This window comes from Oryzias latipes, chromosome 18 (assembly GCF_002234675.1).
Source record: "Oryzias latipes chromosome 18, ASM223467v1".
Taxonomy (NCBI): domain Eukaryota; kingdom Metazoa; phylum Chordata; class Actinopteri; order Beloniformes; family Adrianichthyidae; genus Oryzias; species Oryzias latipes.
In genome coordinates, this window is record NC_019876.2 from 30,636,924 (window position 1) to 30,660,268 (window position 23,345).

At 43.6% G+C, this 23,345-nt stretch overlaps 1 protein-coding gene across 4 annotated transcripts in view; it reads left to right on the plus strand.

The window, feature by feature from the left end:
- Positions 1 to 23,345, plus strand: part of pde5a (phosphodiesterase 5A) — a 149,818-nt gene that overhangs the window by 86,476 nt on the left and 39,997 nt on the right. For all 4 annotated transcript variants that reach the window (XM_023965935.1, XM_023965934.1, XM_023965932.1 and 1 more), the window contains exons 4-8: positions 8,486 to 8,575; positions 9,513 to 9,584; positions 10,989 to 11,078; positions 11,173 to 11,310; positions 18,239 to 18,306. In XM_023965935.1, coding sequence (XP_023821703.1) covers positions 8,486 to 8,575; positions 9,513 to 9,584; positions 10,989 to 11,078; positions 11,173 to 11,310; positions 18,239 to 18,306 — 458 coding nt within the window. The remainder of the gene's footprint in view (positions 1 to 8,485; positions 8,576 to 9,512; positions 9,585 to 10,988; positions 11,079 to 11,172; positions 11,311 to 18,238; positions 18,307 to 23,345) is intronic.

Sequence of the window (23,345 nt, forward strand, 5' to 3'; positions counted from 1 at the left end):
CAGAGATCATTTTGGGCTGCCCCTAAGTGAGCAGCTGTTGGAATTGTGGGATTTTCCTGGTGTTTGGTGTCCTTCTGTGTTTTGTTCACTCGTGTGTAAAGCAGACCAATCCTATGAAGATGACAAATGATGAATGGTGAATACTTATGCAGCGCTTTACTTGGATCCTTAAAGGTCTTTACGGTCCCATTCACCCGTAAACACACTGATGGCGGCTCCGCTGCCAATCACTGCCGCCAACCCATAACCACAAGGAGCAATGTGGAGTTCAGTGTCTTGCTGAAGGATACTTCAACAGATAGGCAGGCAGGGCGGGAACCGAACCTGCGATCTTCCAGTCAGATGTTGACCGCTCTACCTTTGCTCCACGGCCACTCCAGTAATGTTTTTATAACCAAGTCTGCTGACTATTCTGGTATCAAGGCAACCAAAGAGAACCAGAAAGAGAACCAGAAAGCTCTCAGCTGAAAAGAGAAAACCTGCTGCTGCTGCAGGTCCAGCTAAGAGATTGGATCTTCTTGCAGCAGGTCACCACAAGCTGATAGATGATAAGACACTGACGTTTAAATCCAGTTTTGTCTGATAAGAGGAAGTAGCTGCATGGTGCGGCCTCAGTTTGTATTCATATTTTATCTTGTAGCTCCTTGCTGAAAAATGTGGGATAAAGAATAACTCAAGTGTCAACACAGCGTATTGTCTTGCTGAATCATGTCAATATGAAGAAACTTATAACAAATCTATCGTGCACGTTGCGTGGTTGTGTTATTTGACAAAAAACTCTGTTTTTAGTGAAAAGGTGGCTCAATCATTGTGATAAAATTGCAAAAGTGTTTCAAACTAGAGTTTTGTTACTATATCTATATTTCAGATCCATCCACCAACCCTTTTTATTTTAAAGAAGCAGCTCGTGAAACAACAAATTCAATAATTAGAGGAATTATTGAAGCTTTCAGCTGATGCTGCAGTTTGTAACGTGTCGTCCATAAACTACGCTAGCTGAAGAATGCTACATGTCTGGAACATTTCAGTGGTGTTGGTTACCATTTCTGTTCCATTCCAATGATCTGTAAACTTAGACCAGAGGTCGGCAACCTGAGGTTAGGGTTAGAGCCATTTGGATCAGTTTCCCACTGAGAGGAAAGCACAGGGAGCCGCAACACTGTCGTGATAGTTCATTTGGCAATACCTGTATTGATTCAAAATTCTGTAAGGATATTTATTTAAGTATTTATTTGCATTCTTTATGAGAGTGATGTTTCCTTTGATTTTTTGTCCATTTTCCACAACCTTGAATAGAATTTTCTGTCTGTCAAACACCAGAGTTCAGATGAGTGAGATGATGGAAACAAATTCACTTTGATGCAGACTCCATCTATTTATTTATTTATTTTATTTAAATCCAGTAAACCCAATAAATTATCTTAATTTTATAGATGACAACTATGTTTTATTAGGAAGCAGCTTTTAGTTTGTCTGGAATCATAAGTGGTGAGTCTAAGCCCCGCCCCCACCTCTCTACCTATCAAGTTATTTCCCCCACATGAAGGGGAAAGCATCAGATAGACAACTTTATTTATCCATGTGGGATGGAGGATCCAAATGGAGGAAACACCAGCAGGACTCCACTCATGGCTCAAAAACTCCATGAATTTGTCTCTTTTCTTTATTTGCATTTGGCTTTAGACAGAACCTTTTCCAGTGAGTCAATGAGTAGGTTTTAGAAACCAAGCAAGGTGAAAAATCTGTATACAAATAATGCTTATGAAAATATATTCTGTTTACAGTTAAATTACAAAAAACTATAATTTAATTTCAAATAAAATATCATATTTCAAATGACCAAATTTCACACAACAGCAATGCACCGTGATCAATTAATCATCAAACAGACTTGGAAAAAATACATTTCAAACAATTCATATCCAAAGCGCCCCTGAAGAAGCCATAAACAGCTGATCAACCTCCGATCACTTCTGCATCTTACCGGCTGCCTCTCCACTTTTTTAGATGCCTTGGTGGGTATTTTTCTTTTATCTGACGGTTGGCCCAAAAATCTGCTTCCTTCAGCTCGCCTGTCAGTCAGTGATCACTGCTTTAGCACCATGTGCGCACAGGCGCGCTGACGTGGGTTTAATTAATTTCACCTGTTGCGGTTGACCTATTTTTGGAATCTTATTTTTCTTTTTAAATATCTTTTTTCAATTTTTACTCACTTTTCAAATATTCAATTTGCACCCCGATTAATTTTTTGTCAACCATTTTAATTTATATACACAGAACCCCCCCCCACCCGAGTATGTGTGAGTTCTTACATAACACTACCTGTTCACACCTCTGCAGCTCCAAGTTGTTTCCCCCTGGGGGGGTTGCACGCGGTTGATTTCTGTAACAACCTTCCTGGTATCAGAGATGTAAATGCACTCAGAATGGTTTCTTGGTGGAGCTCTTGTGCTCACTCAGACAGGTTTTGAGGCAAAGATGTGGGTATCCAAGTGTCAGAAGTCAGAGCTCTGTTCCCCCCCTCTGGTCAGCAGCGGGAGCAGTCTCCAGAGTTGTAGCCACACTACAACTCCCAGCAACCCCAGCGCTCACTTCCTGGATGTCGCACACCTGACTCTCATTCACTCATCAACCACAGCAGACTCAGGCTCTGCACTGAGCCTCACTCAGTGTGAAGTCTTGTTTGTGGACTTTTAGCTGAAACCTGCTGCACTTGGATCCGGTTACCTGCCTGTTCTTATTGATCCCAGCTTGGGAAATTGGGTTGTTGCAGCGTCCGCATACAGGCTCCATACAAGCTAACAAACAATGGGTGACAATCAGAGAAAAAAAACAATCGATTTGCATAACAGCTTTACAAAAACAGGCAGACATCAAATGAATTCATCTATTGCAAATGGATGATGAGTTATTGAGTCCAATGGAGGAATGATCTCCTGTAGCAATTGGTGTGACAGTGAAGCTGCCTCAGCCTCTTGGAGAAGGTTCTCCGCTGTCCGTCAAAAAACAGGATGGAGACTCCAGATTATCCATGATGGATACGAGTTTATTCAAAGTCCTCCTCTCCATCACAGCTTCAAATGTCTTCTTTTTGCACCCGATTACAGAACCAGCTCTTCTAATCAGTTTGTTCAGTCTATTAGTGTCCCTGGCAGCTATGCTGCCCCCCCCCAGCAGACCAAAGAGAAGAACAGAATTTAACTGATGTGTTCTGTGTGTTTGCAGACACAAAACCCATTTTATCTAGACAAAAATAGACATTGCTAAGTGATTAACTGCCATTTAAAAGCAACATACTGCATGTCATCAGAGAACATGCAGTCTCCTCCCATAAATCTGTCTGATTACACTTAGAGGCCTCTGAACATCAGAATGAGACCGTTCTGTTTTCCCGTCTGATCACATGGATATTCTTTTGTTGAGTTTCCTGTTCTCAATATTCTGCCTTGTCTATGGCTGCTGGCAGCTACTTTCACAAACATGCTGGAGTCTTTAAACTTCAGTTCTTTCCCTGTAATGGAGCTCATATCTGGAGCTAGTTTTGCCCTGACTACTAATAGTCGTGAGAACAGGAAGACGGCTGGTTCCAAGTGCAGCACGTTTATTAGCTTAGCTAAAAGTCCACAAAGCTAAATCAAGGTCAGACAGGCAGGGGTCAATAACAGGCATGAGATCATCAGAGGAGAGACGGGTTGATCAGAATCCTGACGAGAGTCGGAGCAGGCTAACAGAGTCAGAAACAGGGTTGTGACACAGAAGATCAGGTCCAGATATAACACTCAGTAAGGAAAGGAGAGTGATATAAACAGTACTTCCCACTGAGCTCAGTGCAGAGCTTCAGTCTGCTGTGGGTGATGGATGAACGAGAGCATCCAGGAAGTGTGGCTGGAACTCTGGAGATGGTTACTAATGATGAGGGAGAATCAGAGCTCTGACTTCTGACGTTGAGATGGAATATTTACAGTATTTTCAAGTCCTTTGACAATAGAAAGGGTCCAGATTTAAAACATTTTTCTAAATTACATGGAGATTTTTTTGCTTCAAGCAATACGAATGTTTTGATATAAAAGTTGTGGGGGGAAAATGTTGAAAAGTAGTAAAATAATGTTTTTTAGCATTTTGGTACTACCTTTTAGGTGGCGATATTAAGAGGAAGTTTCCTTTCAATCCAAATGGTTCATGTGTTTTTTGGGGATGGGTTTCTTATTTTTTAAAAGCTGAGTTTAATCTGAAAAGGGATAACCTGCTTTGACCTTTCTGGGATATTGGTTTTTAAAGCTTTTCCCACACGTAAGCATCTTTTCTGTTGTCACTGCGAGGCCACTCTCCATGGTGGAGGACACGGGATTTAGAGACATGATCTCAACTTTCAATTCTAAATACAGCCTGCCATCAAGAACATATTTCACACAACTGATGGAGAAGAAACACAAACATTACAGATAAATTGAAAGCTGTCCTAAAGCAACAGAGTGTGTTGCCCTGACAACTGACATTTGGACCAGTGTGGCAACAGAGGCCTACATGGGGGTGACATGCCACTTCTTGGGGGAAGATTGGGAGATGAAGTCCCTCTCCCTAACCACAATGCCCCTAGAAGAGAGACACACTGCAGCCAACATTGCAGACTGGCTAGAGGAGACAACTGCCCAATTTGAGATTCCACTTGAAAAGGTAAAGGCAGTTGTCCATTAGGGTTGGGCGATGTCCCCTAATTTGGCCGTTGACGATGTTTGCTGTCAACCATCGGGATGGACGATGACATCGTCGGGGGGGGGGGGGGGGGGGTGTATTTTTACATTTTTCGTTCTTATATAACTGCTATTCGTTATTTTGCTTTTTTCATTTTATTTCCCGACTAATGGTTAATCCGCAATGATCCAGTATAAACTGAGGGAAGTGACTTTAACAGAAAAAGTAACAAGCAAGATAGAAAAGAAGTAGTCCACTCCCGCACTTATTGAAGTGGACCGGCGGAGCGCGGATTTACAGCTTTGTGTTTGATGGGAAGGGGGGGGGGGGGGGGGTACATCAGCGGTATGTGTGGGAGATTTAAGACTGCGATCCGTCCCGCAGCTCTAGGGGTACTACCTACCGAACTCAGAACCGGGTCTAAACGTGTGTCTGAGCACAGCTCGGATCGTCAGCACACAGCGGTTTGAGCATCAAAGCAGAAATGTCGCTCAGTCCTTAGAAAACATTCAAACAATCACGTGGATTTGTGTTTCCAGTCGTGTCCCGACTAAATAAAGGCTGATGTTATTCACAGGATGCAGCGCCACCCAAAGCTAATGTTGTTAGCCCGTGTTAGCATACTGCTAATCCTGGCTCCGTTCAGAAAAAGCACTGACCACACGGATTAAAATTCAAATAATGAGCGAACAGGTGTTTGATAATAACCGTAACATTATTAAAACCACGTTTAGAAGATCATCTCGTATTTTACCGAGCTGACATGTCAATATATATAGCCGCTCGGCGCTGTTATCGTTTTGTATTGAATTGTTACATTCAATAAAGTTTTGAAAAAAAATCGCTAGGCGGAAGTTGTATCTCCTTCCGGTTTTCAAACTGCGCATGTGCGAATACTGCGCCTGTGCGAATGATTTATTCCGACCGAAATTGTGACCTTAGTGAACGTTTTTATATTCTGAAAACATTTTTCTGGGCCCATCTACACGGTTGGATTCTAATCCGACCATTGATCCCATCAGGATATTTTGTACATGTAACCGCGGCTTATGGTGTCGACGCGCAACGTGGCGGGGGCGTGGCATCACGATGGTGGTCTCTCCATCGGGATGTCAGTCACCCATAACGATGGACGATGATATCGTCCATCGGCACAACCCTATTGTCCATGACAATGGGGCCAATTTGGTGGCAGCAGCAAGAATTCTTAGAGAGAGGCATGGGTGGGCTTCTGTGAGATGTGCAGGGCATACTTTAAATTTAGTTGTGCAGAGCACACTCAAAAAAAACAAAACAATTGCTAGTTGTGTGGGTTCTGCTAGGTGCCTAGTGGAACACTTCAAAAAGAGTGAACTGGCCTGCACTAAGCTTAAAGAAAAAGCCACCACACATGTTGATACAGGATGTCAGTACCCGGTGAACAGTACGTATCACATGTTATCAAGACTCCTGGAACAGCGATAGCCTGTGACTGCAGTTCTCTCCGATCCAGCAGTCAATCCGAGAGGTAAACACCACTACCTGGATCTAAAGCCAGATTAGTGGCACATCAGTGAGGAGTTGACACAGGTCGTTGGGCCATTTGAAGGAACTACAGAATTTCTTAGTGGAGAAAAGTATGTCACCCTCTCTGCCTTTCCACAGCTGGTCCAAAACCTTAAAAAGTCCACACTGACTGCAGAACCTGAAACTGCACCAGTGAAGGTATTTCAGGCTTCTGCTGCAGAGCAGATTACAGAGAGGTGGAAGGCCTGTATCAATTTCTACCTGAATCTGGTGGTCCCAACCATGTCCTTCTGGCTGCTGCTTTGGACCCCAGGTTTAGAAAACTGAAGTTCTTGCCTGCTGAAGAGGTTTTAAAGGTCCAAACTAGTATTGAATCAATGGCAATAGCTGCCAGACAGGACTCAAAACAAACACATGTAACGGTAGAGAAAGCCACTGCCACCACATCAGCTACACACACTAAAGGTAGATCACATCAGAAAAGTATCCTGGGATCATCAGAGGATGAGGATGAAAGAGAGGATCATGATGAGGACGAGCAGATGAGCAGAGCGGTGCAGAGGGAGGTCTTGGAGTATTTTGGTGAACAGCCTATTTCCAAGAAGGAGAATCCACTGCCATGATGGAGAATAAATGAGGCAAGATATCCAACCTTGGCACAGCTGGCAAAGTCTTTCTTGGGGATCCCAGCAACATCAACACCCTCAGAGCGCCTGTTCTCTGATGCTGGGAACATTGCCTCAAAACGCAGGTTAAGCCTAAGTGCTGAGCGTGTGGATATGTTGACGTTTCTCCATTGCAACTATAAGCTGTTGTAGAATCAATCTGAAATCTTTCTCTCTCACACTCTCACACACTCACACACACACACACACTCGTACATTTTGATGTTTGTTTTGAGATTACAGCTTATTATTTACAATTGTTTATAATTGTTTTATTTACATAATTCTTTTATATATTTTATACATTGTGTACCTGTTTGCCTTGATATTTTATATTCATTTTTTTTCTCAGGTTAACTAAACTAAATTTGCAGATGGTGCAATCCATTTCTTGTAATGTTGTGTATTAAGAAGACAAAAAACTAAGTTTATATTCATATTAGTTTTACAATACATGTTATACATGTTACAGTAAGTTCACTTAACTGTACATTGTTCTATAATTGCTGTTGGTAATGCCAACTTGGCACTTAACTTTTGGAGCCAAACTTTTGGACTTGGAAATAAATACCTCTGTTGAGAAATAAAAGCCAAATGCTTGTTCATTTTACAGCCACATCATTTTTGTTGTGCATTATTTGTTTTGGTTGTTCAAAAACACACACAAATCGTTTTATCCGATTACTCGATTAATCGATCGATTAAGTGCTAGATTAATCGATTACAAAAAGAATCGATAGCTGCAGCCCTAGTCTGACAGCAGAGTACGTCTCATGGTCCAGAGAAGGCAGCATTTCAGGTTTCCTTCAGAGCGACAGCAGTGACCGAGCAGCGGCAGATCAAAGAGAAGAAAGAAGAAAAAGTGAGACGGGGGGCTGAGAGCTGACAATAGACCAACAAACTATCCACATGACAGGTGATATACTGCTTCTAGACAGGTGACATACTGCTGGTAGACAGGTGATGTACTGCTTCTAGACAGGTGACATACTGCTGGTAGACAGGTGATGTACTGTAAGGCAGCTGGACAGGTGATGGTGTTGGGTACAGTGAAGGCAGGGACAGAACACTGACAGAACAAATCCTAAAAGTTCTAAACAATCCTGTGCTAATAATGTTTGTTGTCTTTATTTTTGGAGCATGATGGGAAGGGACAGGGAGAGTCCGAATGTTTAAAGATCAGGTGGTGGGTGGGAGAGCCGCCAGGGGGAGGACACTTAAAAAAAGTAAAAGCTTCTTTGATCCAGGAGGGGTTTATGTGCTTTGTGAGGACGTTTGTCCTCCTGAACTTGGTCTCTGTGTGGCTGGAATTAGACCAAAGTCTTGAGTTTTTCGCAGATTTTTTTTTTGACCAAGGTTTTTATGCAAATTACATCCTGAGATATTCCTGACATGTTTGGTGCGCTTTATGAAATGTTGATTAAGCAGCTGTGCAGCTCTCTGTATGTTGTCTGACATTCAGACGAGTGGCCCTTCAGTCTGCTGCTGGACTGGCCCTCCTTTCAATAAAGAACAATGCCAGGATTCCCACTTCACACCAAAAACGGCTGTAGAGCACTATGCCACAAATGTCCATCTTCCTGAAAACAAACAGGCTCACGAGTGTTTTTGTGTCTCCCCAGGACCCCAGATTTAATGCAGAGGTAGACCTGATCACAGGATACAAAACCCAGAGCATCCTCTGCCTGCCCATCAAAAACCACAGAGGAGAGGTGAGGCCGGCTCCAGCATCCTGCTCTCGGTCTCAGAGGGAAGCAGCAGAAGAACTCAAAGATCCAAAGCTTCTCAGGAGCTGTTCTGGAAAACTTCACTTCTGGACCAGTCGCTTCTTTTAAACACTAGAACCTTTTGCATGATGGGAAACATATGAAGTGAAACTTTAAGGATGATAGCATCTCTTTCCCACACTGAGACACGGAGACGTGATATGTTTTAGGTCTCTTTGTGGTTATTATAGGCCATAACCAACACCATACAGCGCCACTCAAGGTTGTAGCGAACACTTAGCAACATGAATGGGTAAATAAGGGAGAGGCAGGTGAGGCACAGGTGTGTTGTAAGGATTTTCCATTTTTTCCAACCCCCCCCCTAAATCCTGCACATTTCACAGGGAGCCTGTTAGCACTGTCCACGGGATTAGCGCATGTTTCTTGTACACCGCCTGACTGTTAGATTTGGTTATTAGACAGTCATACCAGTTTGTGGGGGCATCTTCCGGGGGTACTATGAACACTTATAGATCACCTGCACACCCCGTGCAGCATTTATGTGTGGTCAGTAAGTAGCTAGAACACACACCTACACACACCTTACTAACGAGTAGAGTGTGGCGTAAGGAAGCCATACGACAGCATCCCCCATCACTCGTGTTGTGTGCTACTTCCAGTATCCTTACAAAAACCCTCACCACACGCACAGCAATGGTACGATCCATTTTCATGAAGTCCCTTAAGATGGCTGTATGAGCTTCAAGGGAACTGCAAGACAGAGCTGTGCTCCCCTGAAGAGGGGACTGCTCCTCTCCACGACCCTCCATGGACCCAACAATTTCTCCCCCCAGAGGTCAAGGCTGAATGAGACTCAGGCTTAAAGAAGTGAAGCCGAAGCCGCTCTGAGTTGCTTTTTCTGCCATCTTTGTTTCATCCACAGGTTGTTGGGGTGGCACAAGCGATTAACAAGACATGTGGGGAAGACGGCGCCTTCACAGAGCAGGACCAAAAGGTTAGAAACCTGCTAACATCTTCCTGTCTGGTTTCCTCTGCCGTGATCTCAGCCCTCTCTGCCTAAAACTGCATTAATGCTCATCCAGACGCATTTGAAGAACCTGGGATGGTGTCATGACTGGGATCAGGGTGAAACCGTGATCAGCAAAAGCACATGAGCACTTTTCTGGAGTATAAATGAAGGACAAGTAAAAAAAATAAATAAAGGAAATTTACACCAATTGTAAAAATCCTCCAAAGACTTATCTAAGCATTCATAAAACAAACCATCTGTTGTTTCTGTTAATATCAGAAAAGCTCAGTTGTTTTTCTGCTTCACGTCCGATCTGAAGGGAAATACACGACCTATCATATAGAAAGAGAGGACATGGAATAAACATGTCTAGAGTATAAAAAATAATAATAAGCTTTACATTATTATCATCATACGCTGAGTAAACTAAAGGAACCACCAACCCGACTTCACTCAGGATTGGGTAATCTCTGGTGTGCAGAGCTCCAGCCTGGAGTTAAACAGGAAATACACAAAATAACAATTTATAGGATAAAAACGATTAGAATTAAACGTATAGATTTAATCTATGGAACAGGTTAGTGTGAACACATATCTATGTTATTATCAGTCGGCTTTACATCTCATGACGGCAGGTGAGGAAGACGACAGGTGAAGCACTGCCAGACCGCACTTTCCTGCTTGAAACGTGTTTCAACAGGAACCCAAACCTCCAGAACCGGTCCCAAACCCGCCCAAATGATGTCCGTCCACCTAAAGCAAATGTCAGAATAAAAACCGCCCAGTCTGGAGATGCTGCCCCGGCTCGCCAACTTGGGAGTCCCTGGACCTGCTGTAGACTGGAACTTACCATTGCTGCAGAAGGACGGGGATACGGTGGCCCAGAAGGGTCACAACACAACACTTTAGATTTCACGACACAACACAAAAAACACACTATAATTGGTCACAACACAATAACTCACAACACAACACATTTTTTGTGAGTTATTATTATTATGTTGTGACCCTTCTGGGCCACCGTACGGGGAGGACCAAACCCTTACATGATCAATTAGACCAGTTCAGTGATTTGGGCCGTTTTTAAAAAGAAAAAGTTATAGGCGTAAATTTTATGCTTAGATGCTTTTATTAAGTGTTCAGCTCGGGGCCCCTGGCGTGATGGGGCCCCCAGGCGATCGCCTGCCTTTGCCTGATGTTAAGTCGGCCCCTGCGTCACTGAAACTCTGTCAGCACGTCATCATCATGTCAGAGGGACATTCTCAGACACAGCTGTCCAGAGCAAACTTAAAAAGCTTCTTTTCTTTATCTGTCCAACCATCAGTGCCGCTCTTTTTCTTGCCTCTCTGTTCTTCTCACATTCGGTTTAGAAGTTTCCTTCTCAAACAGGACTTCTCCGCCTATCTGGCCTTCTCTGGGATCGTCCTGCACAATGCCCAGCTCTACGAGACGTCCCAGCTGGAAAACAAGCGCAATCGGGTGAGTGTGGTCCGTCACTCCTCACCAGCAGGGTCGGCCGGATCCGTTCTTTAACAGTGTGTGTGTGGGTGTGCGTATCCGTGTGCGTCTGCAGGTGCTGTTGGACCTGGCTACTCTGATCTTTGAAGAGCAGCAGTGCTTGGAGGTTTTACTGCGGAAGATTGCCGGAACCATCTTGTCGTTCATGCAGGCGCAGGCATGCACGGTCTTCATCGCTGATGAAGAGTCAATGGTGAGTACACGCCCACACAGGCTCCTCCTGCCGTCCACCTCCCTCTTTCAGACCCATGGCAGTGGGCGGGCTTCGGTCCGCACTGACTTCAGGCTCGCCATTTCGGCGCCATTTTGCCAGTAAATGATTGGCACTAGAACAGACTCTGTGTGAGCATCATCACAGTCATCATCACAGGTCTCTGATGATGAAGGCCAATCAAGTCTTTGATGCTCAGCCTGCTGGTGGAAAAATACTGAAGGATGTCTGTTTGAAGCTGTTGGTGCAGCTTTAGATAAACCTGTTGGTGGTTTTAAACCAATGTCTGACTGTTCATCTGAACCATTCTGGTCTCAGAGGACTAGAAGCAGAAAATCAGCAAACAGAGACGTCCAGATATGTTCCACAATGAATCCAGTCCTCTTACAAAATGCCAACAATAAAGCCTGATGATGCAGTCATTATGGCAGCATGATAATTATGTCAAACAGAGCCCAGATGGGACCTTTAATATTATTAAATCTTAGGTTTTGTTTAATCATTTTTACAGTATAATCGAAAAAAACCTCCACTTTACTGAATGATGTAACAGGAAAACACACTTTGGGTTGGATTTAGTCCATACAAAGCAACTGCTGTGAAAAAATGGCCAGGCCGGTGGGTTAGCTGCACTTCTGCAAAGAGAAACATCCAAAAAAGAATCAGCTTTGTTTGAGTTTCTAATCATTTATTCAAACCTAAAACAACAGCAGAGGGACAAAGCGGCAGCCCCAAATTAATGAAATCTGCGCCAGAGCGCCCCGACTATCGTGTCAACCTGCTGCCATGATGACCGTATTTTGTGCTCTCTGTGTAGAATACAGTGAGGGGGGCGGGGAAAAACGACTCTCTGCTGCAGAGGATATGAACAGGTAAAGAGGAAAAGCAGGTAGACAGGCGGGGGAGGGGCTTTGGCTTCTGACTGTCAGAGAGATGGAAACACGGGCGTCAGATTCAGACGCAGCTTTCACTGCAGGAGTTGAAGCAGAGACTTTCTCTGGGATGATTTTATGAACTCAAACATTTATTTAATTTGTTTTATATTTACATCATGACAGCAATATGTCAAAACATTGCTGTTTATTTTTCTTTTTTTCTACTTTCTTATTTTTTCATGTATTTTACTTTTCAAGTTGGAAAATGTATAAAGTAAAATGTTTTGTTAAAAAAACCTTGTTGTTGCATAATGAGGAAATAAAACACTTTCTGTTCTTAATTTTTTATTCATTTATATTTCTCCTCAAACAGTATCGATAAGAGTATCGTTAAAATACCTTATGTATAAGCAATAACAATAAGAGTAGTAGTACCGTTAAAACCTTAACGATACCCATCCCTAGCCTTGTCACTACAGCTGCTGTAGGAAGAAGGGGACCGGCCCAAAAATGGAGGTGCAACTCCAAAGCTGGCGGTACTTGTAATTATTTATTGTAACTAAAACAAATAAAGAGGCTGAAACAGCATCGCTTCCACATAAACAGAAAGCTAACTATGCTGCTCACTATCCCGGCACACCGGACAGACTACAGGAGCCCTCTGTAAAAAACAGGCTGATGGATGGAAAATTTCATTTATTGAATTTCAAGAGATGTCCTGTAATATACGTCTAAAAGTATCTCCAGAGTAGATGCCTTCAGGTAGCTGTGTAGTAGACCTCTACATGCAGATTTCCATCAGAACACTATTGGTAGACCTCTAATACAGTAATATAGCAGAGATGTGTCAGATGTCCAGTAGACGTCTAGGAGATGAACGTCATTTACAATAACTAATAGACGGCTGTCCTGGTGGACCTGTGCTGTTACCAAGTCCAATCTAGTCAGATGTGGAAATAATGTCAGCGTACTTGATTTTTTGGAAAAGCCCCGAAAACAAACCCTAGTTTGAATTGGACCTCTATTAAGGATAGAACTCCCAATCATGTTTATGGCATCCAGCTTTAAATTTTTTTTAAATGAAGCATTTTCATCACTTCCTTTCGTCATTCAGACATTTTCCATAAGACTTTGTTTTTGAAGCTCCTAAAAGTTGTAGCTCAGTTACAAATCTCACTTTTTAATTCAAACCAAACTGTGACGATCAGTGCTGCATTTCTCAGCTGTTAGCCTCCTTTTTGAAGTTTCGTCTTTTTAGGAGCAGCTGCTGTACAGCGCAGTCACAAAGGAGAGCGACTGCAGTGTTCCTGCTCATATTGTGTTGTTATAATCGTTGTCATAATTGTGTCGCTGTGTTTTGGTGGAGGTTGGATCCTGAACAGCTCTGTACCCAAACATGAAGATGTTTCTCTTGAGTGCCGTGTTTACATCAGCCAGCTGAAAACGGCGACATAAACCTTTCCACAACAGATCAACCGGCTGCTCCTGAAGAAACCTTCAAACATGTTTAAAGTTTTACAGTTTTTGGATGAAAAGCTGCTGTGAATTTCTGGTCCGTGCTTCGCTGTGTCTGACAGTGGAGGCAAAAGTGTGGCTAAAACGCCAACTGTAGCTGTTAAACAGATGTTTCCAGGTGTGTACTTCGTTTGGAGCAGAATCAGAAGTTGCAATATCTCCTTGCTTCTTAACTGTTGTTAAGTGACGTCCAGTGAAGAAGCTGCATGTTGCATAGATGCATCAGTGCTGCATCGGTGTTGCATGTTGGATAGATGCATGGAGGCCTTGCGTTGGGCCCTCCCTGCGCGAGAGGGGGGCTGCTCTCCTTGTTGAGCCAGAGCATTCTCTGTCCCCCCCTGCTCTCAGGCTCTGGGGGGCCCCCGTAGTGGTCCTGCTGGCCCCGGCCTGGGCGGCGGATATGGTCACCTGGGGGACGGTTGTTCTCTGCCTGCTGCCGTGTGGCGTTGGGGGGTTCTGGCTGCTTCTGCTGCTGCAGCGGGGGTCTTGGTGTGGGGATGGCTGGACACTCTCCCTTCTTTTTACATTCCATCATCCATTTTAGAGGAACATGAACACTCACTTGAGCACAGCTGATGCTCACCTTTGCACTAATATTTTGTGTGATTGAATGAAATATTTCACACTAGTTGGTTTGACGGCATAAGTATGAGTGTGAACAGAGTTTATATTGTGTACATGTTGACATGGGAATATATTTGGAGCCATCAGGTGTGTTTCTGGCATTTGGGTGTGTGTGGACAGGCCCCGCCCTTATAGACTTGTATTACATCTGAACATTACTGTAATGTGGGGTGGCCGTGGTGCAGCGGTAGGGCGGTCGACCCGTTAGTCAAAGTGTCCTTGGGCAAGACACTGAACCCCACCTTGCCTCTGGTGGAATGTTGGTGCCAGTGTTCGGCAGTGGAGTTGCCACCAGTGTGTGACTGTGTGTGTGGCTGGGTGAATGGGACTGTGACTGTAAAGCTCTATAAAAGTATACACCTGTTATGCTATTTAATGAGTAAAACCATCCAGCAACTTGTTGTTTTATGCTGCTTCATGGTCTTACCCCCCCTCCTATGATCACCCTCCTATCCCCCCCTCTCTCTAACATCCCTCTCTCTTCCTCCCTCCTTTCCTTTTCCGTCCGGTCCAACACCAAAGATTTTCAAATATGATTCAAATGAATAAATTTTGGCCTCAATTCCAAAAGGGGTTTATTCAGACATACCTTTGGTTTGTCTGAAGATTCATAACCCCTGTTGTTAAAGTAAAATATGTCAAACACAAGAGGCCTTCAGCTCTCATCTGTTTGCCCAGCTGTTAAAAATTTAAAGTTAAAAGTTAAAAACCGGGTCACATGAGAATAATCCCCGATTCAGCAGTTCTGAGGTTGTTCCTCTTGACAGAAAGATTGATTTTTCTTTGAACAACAGAATTTTTCATCAGCATTAATGCATGAAGAACAGAAAAGCATCACCTGCTCTAAAGTTCCACTCCAATCTATTTTCACCGCCTTCCCTGTGGTTTTGTAATGATTTATGCAGCTTTAAACCAAAACGGAAAAACTGTGGTTCTCTAAAACAGATTCTACGTCAGGAGTTCAGTTGAAATTCACCAGTTGTGGGCGGGACTGTTGGCGTGGAAGTAAGGCTGAGCTCATTTCCCATCATCCCTGTGTTTACACTCTCTCTCTCTAGCTTACAGCGCCTCACCCCCCCAACCTAACATTAGTGGTACAACAAAAACAGCAATAATATCAGATCCGTCCATCCGTCCAGTTCTGATCCAGATTCCAGCTCAGACCAGAAATACAAAGATGTTCATGGATCTGTTTGTCTGCAGGTGGATGATCAGAAAGGGGCGGAGCATGGAGACTTTGGCCCGCCCATTTTTCCAAATTTCCCATGTGTGGGATCAATAAAGAATTTCTGATTCTGATTCTGATTTAGCAGCTATGTCGCTACTACCGTCTTTTTTCAACAGCGTTTTTTGTCTGCTCCTGATCCACCATGATTTGAATTAAGAAATACTTGGAACCAGATCAGTGGCCTTGTGCTAGAGCAGGGGTCGGTCACATGTGGCTCGCAGACAAATCTTTAATTATACTTTTTTTCATTAGACCAGTCCTTCTCGGGCGCGATGCGATGCCAGAGGCGCGCAGTAGTAGCAGTGCTTAGAGAGAGAAATCTGCGCCAGCGCTATCAGTTACTATTATCTATTATTTCACAGAGTTTGTACCAGCCGGAAACCTGTGAATTGACGTGCCTAAAACTGCGCGCTCCCGTCTCTGAGAAAGAGCGCGCAGATGCGGAGACGGGATGTGTGAGGGAGAAAGCAGAGGGTGGGGGTGGGGGGACAGCAGGTGAATCGCGCAGGGATTATAAAAACGTAAAACCCGCTGCCCGTCACTCACTGCAGCGTGTGAGTGTGTGTTTGACTCCAGGTCTGCATGTGATCAGTCTTTGTCACATCTACAGAACATTCAGACCTACGATGACGTTTAAAGTCTCAACGGCTGCATGAAGCAGAAACTCACCACGTATCAACCAGACTAGACCATCAGCAAAACTACCACGAGAAATACTCATCATTTATTAGCAACAGCATAACAATGTTATTAAAAAGAATCCACAGACTTATTGTACTTTAAAAATGTTGAAATTAAATCAAATGCACACATTCATTTGTATATTTAGTTTTAAACATATTGTCGCGGACTGAGTTTAACTTGGCTGTTGGGCCGCGTTAAAAGTTCTGGAGTTCATTAAACGCATCAAGCAGAGATCTGATTGGCTCTCAGTTCTGTCGCTCAGCCTGTTGTTAGGTAGTTTGGACCAATGGGGTTCAGCTATGGGCCGAATAAGGGAAATGGGAGGGCTGGAGCGGGAGGGGGGGGGATATAAAGTTGGGAGAAGCGCTCTCGTCTCGTCTCGTCTCGGCAGGAGAGATTCAGGAGTTGATGAATTAGTTGTACGGCGTTTGCTGCGGTCTACAGTAACCAGAATAAAGAACCTTAAAAGAGGTTAAGTCTCCGTGCCTCAGTGTGGGAAAGAGACACTACATTATTGAATGGCTCTTTCGAAATTACATTTAAAAATATGTGGCGTTTATGGCTCTCTTGGCCAAAAAGGTTCACAACCCCTGTGCTAGAGAGTCCGCCCTGTGACTGAAATGTCATGAGTTCAAACCAAAAGTCTAAAAATGGGACCCAAAGCCTCCTTGCTTGACACTCTGCATTAGGGGTTGAATTGGGGGGGTTAATCCTGTCTCCAGCTCACCGGTCCCCCAGGGGAAGGGTCAAAATCAGAGAAATAAGTCATTCTCTTAGGTGTGTGACAACTAACGGGACTTTACAAACGCAGTTTGATTCTTCATTTTCTTAATATACTGTGTCCTCCATCATGTTAGAACACGTTAAACACATTTTTCATTAAAGTGGGTCTTTAATGCAAATAGTTCTGTCTGACAAATGAAATCGTAACATTAATTACAATATTGCTGTGGAGTTTTGAAAACGGTTATGTGCCATTGGGTCATATTTATCAATGTTCATTGAAAAATATTAGACTTTAGACAACTTTTTATTTGTTTAGAGAATCGTTCTGACAGATTGTCTTCATCTTTCTGTTTTGTACAGACTTCAATTGGTGACTGATAACAGATTTATCCATTTGGAAGTTTGGTGTACAGTACAGACCAAAGTTTGGACACACCTCCTCATTCAAAGAGTTTTCTGTATTTTCATGACTATGAAAATTGTAGATTCACACCAAAGGCATCAAAACTGTGAATTAACACATGTGGAATTATATACCTAACAAAAAAGTTAGGTATATAATTACAATGTCACATTGTAAGCTCTTCAAAGTAGCCACGTTTTGCTTTGATTCCTGCTTTGCACTCTTGGCATTGTCTTTCTTGCTGCAGACAGGAATCCTGAAAAACTCCATTACTGCATCTCATCCTGTTATAAACCTTCTCAATTGCCAGTGACTATAAAATGTCATAACACTGCTGGGTCCTTTTTCTGTTTAAATCAACTTTATTGCACTAAAACCAGATACATCAGGATGAACTAATCCCATGAAGCTTAAAGGGAGGGAGCACATGTGCACAGAAATGGGGGCAGAGTAGCCTAGTACAGCTTTAACATCTAGGCCTCACCTCTTAAAAAAGGAAAAAGGGTTTTTTGTGGGGCCCTGGGAGTGCAGGTTGAGAGAAAACAAGTCCCTATAAGGGGGAAAGTCGAAAGGAGCTCTGGAATGTTGAAATAAACTCAGCTTTTGGCAAAGCTGGATGGTAATAGATCAACATCCTTTTTGCATGCATAGAAGTGGCTTTCAGCATCCTCAGAATCTGCCCACAGAAACCTTTGGGGGCTTTGTTGAAACAGCCTAAGTGGCTGGATGGAGGACGCTGGTTCAGAACTGTGCCGACCTACAGCTGTGAACAAACGTTTTCATGATTCAGACTTCAGAACAGACACCTCCCACATTCATCATTCCTGTTTCTGACAACTCTCCTCCTTTTTCCAGAATTCCTTCTCTGGTGTGTTTCACATGGAACACGAGGAGCTTAGTGAAGTCCTAGAAGACCCCAAAAGGTAAGAAGACCGCCGTCAGTCAAAGGTGTCTTAACGCTGATGCTTTGCTTCATCCTCCATGTGCTTCCAGAGCTTATCTGAGTTAATGTTCCTTTGCATATTTCCTCTCAAAACTCAGTTAATGATGTTTGTCTAAGAGGATTTATGGAAAGAGCTCTGAGGCAGTGTTTTCTTAGGAATGAGACTCTAATTGTGTCTGTGGATTTGCTTCAAATAGAAGCTGTAAAATCAGGTGGAGCAGCTCTCTTCTCAGAGGTTTTCTGAACTTCTGCCCCCCACCCCCCACACACACATATACTTAAAAAGGAAAGCCCAAGTTCGTGGACTTTTGGCGCTGAACCGGTGCTGTTTTTGGCTGAAGTGTTCGGCCTTTTGGCCTGTCTTAATTCTCCACTCTTGAGGATGAAGGGGAAAGCTCTGTGGAGCTTTCTAACAAAGGCCTGTCGTTGTTTTCACTAGTGCTGTCACGCCACACATAGAATGTTCTTCATTGATTATAACCTGTCATTTATTAATTAAATTCAATTCAGTTTCTTTTATTTAGCCCATTACAACACAGTTGTCTCAATGGGCTTCACTAATTGTACAAAACATAAAATCAGTTCTAAAATTCAATAGGTGATGGCTAAACTAAACTAAACTGGACATTCCTGCCCTTAGACCCCCCCCTTCTCTGTAAGGAAAAACTCCTAAAAAAACGGATTCTGGAAAAAACGAAGAAACCTCAGGGGTGCCCACATGAATGAGGGATCCTCCCCCAGGACGGACAGGCGATTTACCAGAACTCATAGAGAAGAATTAACTTATCTAAATCTACAACTACATATATAAAGTCCAGCAGACGAGCTTCATCCAGATGAGTGGGGGGACAGCTAGGGGCGCCAGACAAGCCAGAGGCAGGATCCACGGCGAGGTACAGGACCAGGACCACAAACATTAACTCTGAATGTAGAAACTTTGTCTCTTCCATGAGCTGGGAGTTTATTCCATAAAACAGGGGCTTGGTGGCTAAACGCTCTACCTCCAACCGTACTTTTACTAATTCTAGGAACCACAAGCAGTCCTGCATTTTGCGAGCGAAGTGTTCTCATTGGATGGTAAGGGACTATGAGGTCCTTAATATAGGACGGGGCCAGTCCATGTAAGGCCTTATAGGTTAACAGGAGGATCTTGAACTGGATTCTAGAATCAACTGGGATCCAGTGAAGTGAAACTAACACAGGAGTGATGTGATCTCTTCTGCTAGTTCCTGCTAACAATCTAGCTGCTGCGTTCTGAACAAGCTGGAGACTTCTTAAGGAACTCTTAGGACACGCTGCTAACAAGGAGTTACAGTAATCCAGCCTCGACGTAACAAATGCATGGATGAGTTTTTCAGCATCACTCTTAGAAAGTATATTTCTGATCTTAGCAATATTCCGCAGGTGAAAAAAGGCAGTTCTACACGCCTGAGATATGTGAGCCTTAAATGATAAATCCTGGTCAAATAAAACCCCAAGGTTTCTAACTGTGGAATTAGGGGCTATACTTATGCCATCCAGGGAGACTATCTGAGCAGACAGAGCATCTCTGAGGTTTTTAGGACCAAGTATAATGACCTCAGTTTTTTCTGGGTTCAAGAGGAGGTAATTAATTGTCATCCAGGTCTTGATGTCTCTGATGCAGGCGTTCAGTTTCTCTATCTGGTCATTCTGGTCAGGCTTCATGGATAAATACAACTGCGTATCGTCGCCATAACAATGAAAATTAATGCTGTGTTTCCTGATTATGTTTCCTAGGGGTAGCATATAAAGCGTAAATAGGATCGGTCCCAAGACTGAGCCCTGTGGGACTCCATAGTTGACTCGATTGCCCCGAGAGGAATGTCCATTTACATTAACAAAGTGGTACCTATTGGATAAATAGGATTTAAACCACTGGAGGGCAGATCCTCTGATCCCTATGCTCTAATCTATGGAGTAATATAATCTAATCTATGGAGCTGGACTCAGAGTATTTGCTCAGAATGTTACTAAGTATTGATCTAATTAATCCTTTTTTAATCTAACTTAATTATTGCTGTGAAAAGCTTCATTATAATATATTTTTATTTAAATTGTGACATTGTGTTGCAGTAACAGATCAAAATGCAGTTGTGCTGCAGGGCGGTTACTGAGGAGACGACGGCTAAGAAAGAACGCTGATAAATGTTTATGACGTGTAGATTGTTGGGAAAACAAGTAATGTGGATCGCATTAAAAGTTGTTTTGATGAGCTTGCATTCATCTGATCACATCTTAGTGAGTTCCTGTGTCTCATGGTTGTGGTTGCTTCATTCCTTCTCTGTTTACATCCCATAATGCCCGGCTATGGTGGACGTTTTGATCCAGTTAATCTGGGAATGGATTGTATTCAGACTGAGGAATCTCAGAGCGAACCGAAGCTCAGTCCAATTGGAAATGAATCGAGACCACATCCAAAGACGGGGCGGGTGAGAGGCGTATTCAGACTAAAAATTTGTTCCGGATTATCGGGGGAAACTAACTCTGGTTCACTTAAAGCAGACCAAATGGGTCCGTCCTGAATCCAGCCTTAGAGTAAGTAAAAAACAGTTCTTACTCAGGTCAGGAGAACATCATTTTAATATTTTTGTTATTTATTAATGTTTCTTTGGCTCAACATCAGCTGTTTCTGCAGCACATTTCTCATGCATGCATGCAGCTTTATATAGCATCAGTGCAGTGTGTTTCTTCTTGCTGTGGTGGAACTTTTACATGTAGCTCTAAAGTGTCGTATTGAATTCTACTAAAGCCTGTTTTCCAGTCAATCATCATGTGTTTGCTCCACTATCCAAGTGACTGTCCACTGCTGTGGAAAGATCAGAAGGAGAGAATCGTATTCAGGTTTTACAAGAACTTTAGACCAGACTGATGCTTCCAAAGAAACAAATCCCTAAAACTTGTTGATCTTGTGGGGTTTTAAGGGGTGAGCGAGTCAGACTTGCATGAAAGGCCTGAAGCTCCGGCAGCAAATGAGACAGAATCTGATTAAAGAGGCTATGAGATGGAGATCCTACCCCCCATCCACCCTCCCAACCCACTGATCTCCCCCGTTGCTATGCAGCATCTCAAACTCAGATTAAACATCAAATTGAATGTTGCGTTCATGCCGTGGGTGTTTAGGTGTGTCTGTAGTTATTGTTTCTACTGGTTTAACAGGCCAATAGCAGAAGCTTTCTAACCTACAGCTATTGAGAGGGTTTTTATCAAAGTAAAAAGGATCTGGTTAAGTTCTAACCAGAATTTATCGAGATCCTGATGAGATTATTTACCTGACGGCAGCAACTATAATCCAAAAAGAGACGGATGACAAACATTGACATAGCCTACTTGGTTTTGTTGTTCATTTGCCTTAATTAACAACATTTAGGCAGAAGAAGAAAAACCATGCAGATTGAATCCAAAACTTCTGAGCGTACACTAAGAGGAGCTACACCTGAAATTGTTGCTGAAAAGAAGAGAAACGAGTTGATTTCTATAGCACTTTTCTGCCCTCCTTCAAGGCCCACAGCGCTTTGCAGTCACAGTCGGGTTCACCCATAAGTACACTGATGGCGGCTCGGCTGCCTAACTCTGACACCAACCTACAACCACCAGGACCAATAGGGGGTTCAGTGTCTCGCCCAAGGACACTTTGATAAGGTGGGAATTGTACCTGTGATATTTCCATCAAAGATTGACCACTCTACCTCTGTGCCACGGCCAAAGTAAAGTATCTTACAAACTTCTGCTTAATAAAGACGATGATCAGCAGCCTGGTACTACCAGCTGTTAGCATAACAGTTCTTCCAGACGGGGCCACAAATGTTTAGTTAGCTGCTGCACTACATGTGGATGTCGGCTAAAAAAAGAGGGAAAACAGGTGAACATTTTTGGGACTGCCAGTCTGAGCAGAAGTCATTGTAGCAGGAAAATCATCTCAAGACCCAATACCAAGATTTATCCCTTCATTTGTGACGTTTTTAAGGAGCCATTACTGTTAAAGTTTGTTTCAATACAACAGCGTCACTCAGCTGGCCTGGGAACGCTTGGGGGTTTCCCCCAGAGCAGCTGCAGGAAGTGGCCGAGGAGAGGGAAGTAAGTCTGCCCCCGTGGTCCGCTCCCAGATGAGAGGAAGAAAATGGATGGGTGGACGGACGATATAACAGATGTGTGTTTGGCCTCAGTTCCCAGCTCCAAATCTCCGTTTCAGACATTTCTAATGCAGCAGCAGACAGAAGCAGCTAAAGCTCCTCACAGATGAACCCTTCAGAAGAAAGCCCAAATGAGTCCAGAAGGCTTGTCTGCAGAAAACAGGGCACAGATGTGTGGAGTTTCAAACCACCAACTTTATTTAAAAATTAATATCCGCCATTGTCCTGCTAAAGAGACCTACCTGAGGAAATGGGAACTGTTCATTTTCTAGATCCCATATTAATCTGCTCTACAGAGAAATGCTTGAATTTTCTGTCAGTGAAGTCATTTCTCCCAAACTGCTACGCCGTGTAGAAACTGTGGTCAGATGTTTGGTTCCACTGTTTGCCTGCTGGACTGGTTCATTGTGACGGCTCAGCTGGAACTGTTCTTTTTTTACCATCATTCTTTTGTTGTTGTGTAAAGAAAAAAGCTTCATGCACCTGGTCGCACTATACACGCCAACACAGACACACGCGCACATAACAGTGGGAGCCGGTTCGCCCATGTTTTCTCATGCTCGTCGGGGACCCCAACTTCTCTTGGGCACCTTTCTTTTGGGCGGGGTGGCCCCTGCGTTTCTCTCTCCTGGGTGGTTGCCTGGAGCGTGAGGCGGGTCTCCCTTTGGGGAAACCTGGTTCATTGCGCTGGCACTGGGGGCCCCATGGTGGTCCTTCTGGCCCTGGTCTGGGTGGCTGACATTGGGTTAGCCGGCGGGCAAATTCCTTTTGCTTGAAGTTGAAGAGCCACAGGGGACTTCTCCAGTTTCATCGCTGGCGGGCGTCTACCACAGACACTCACTTGAGCACAGGTGTCAGCTCACCTTTG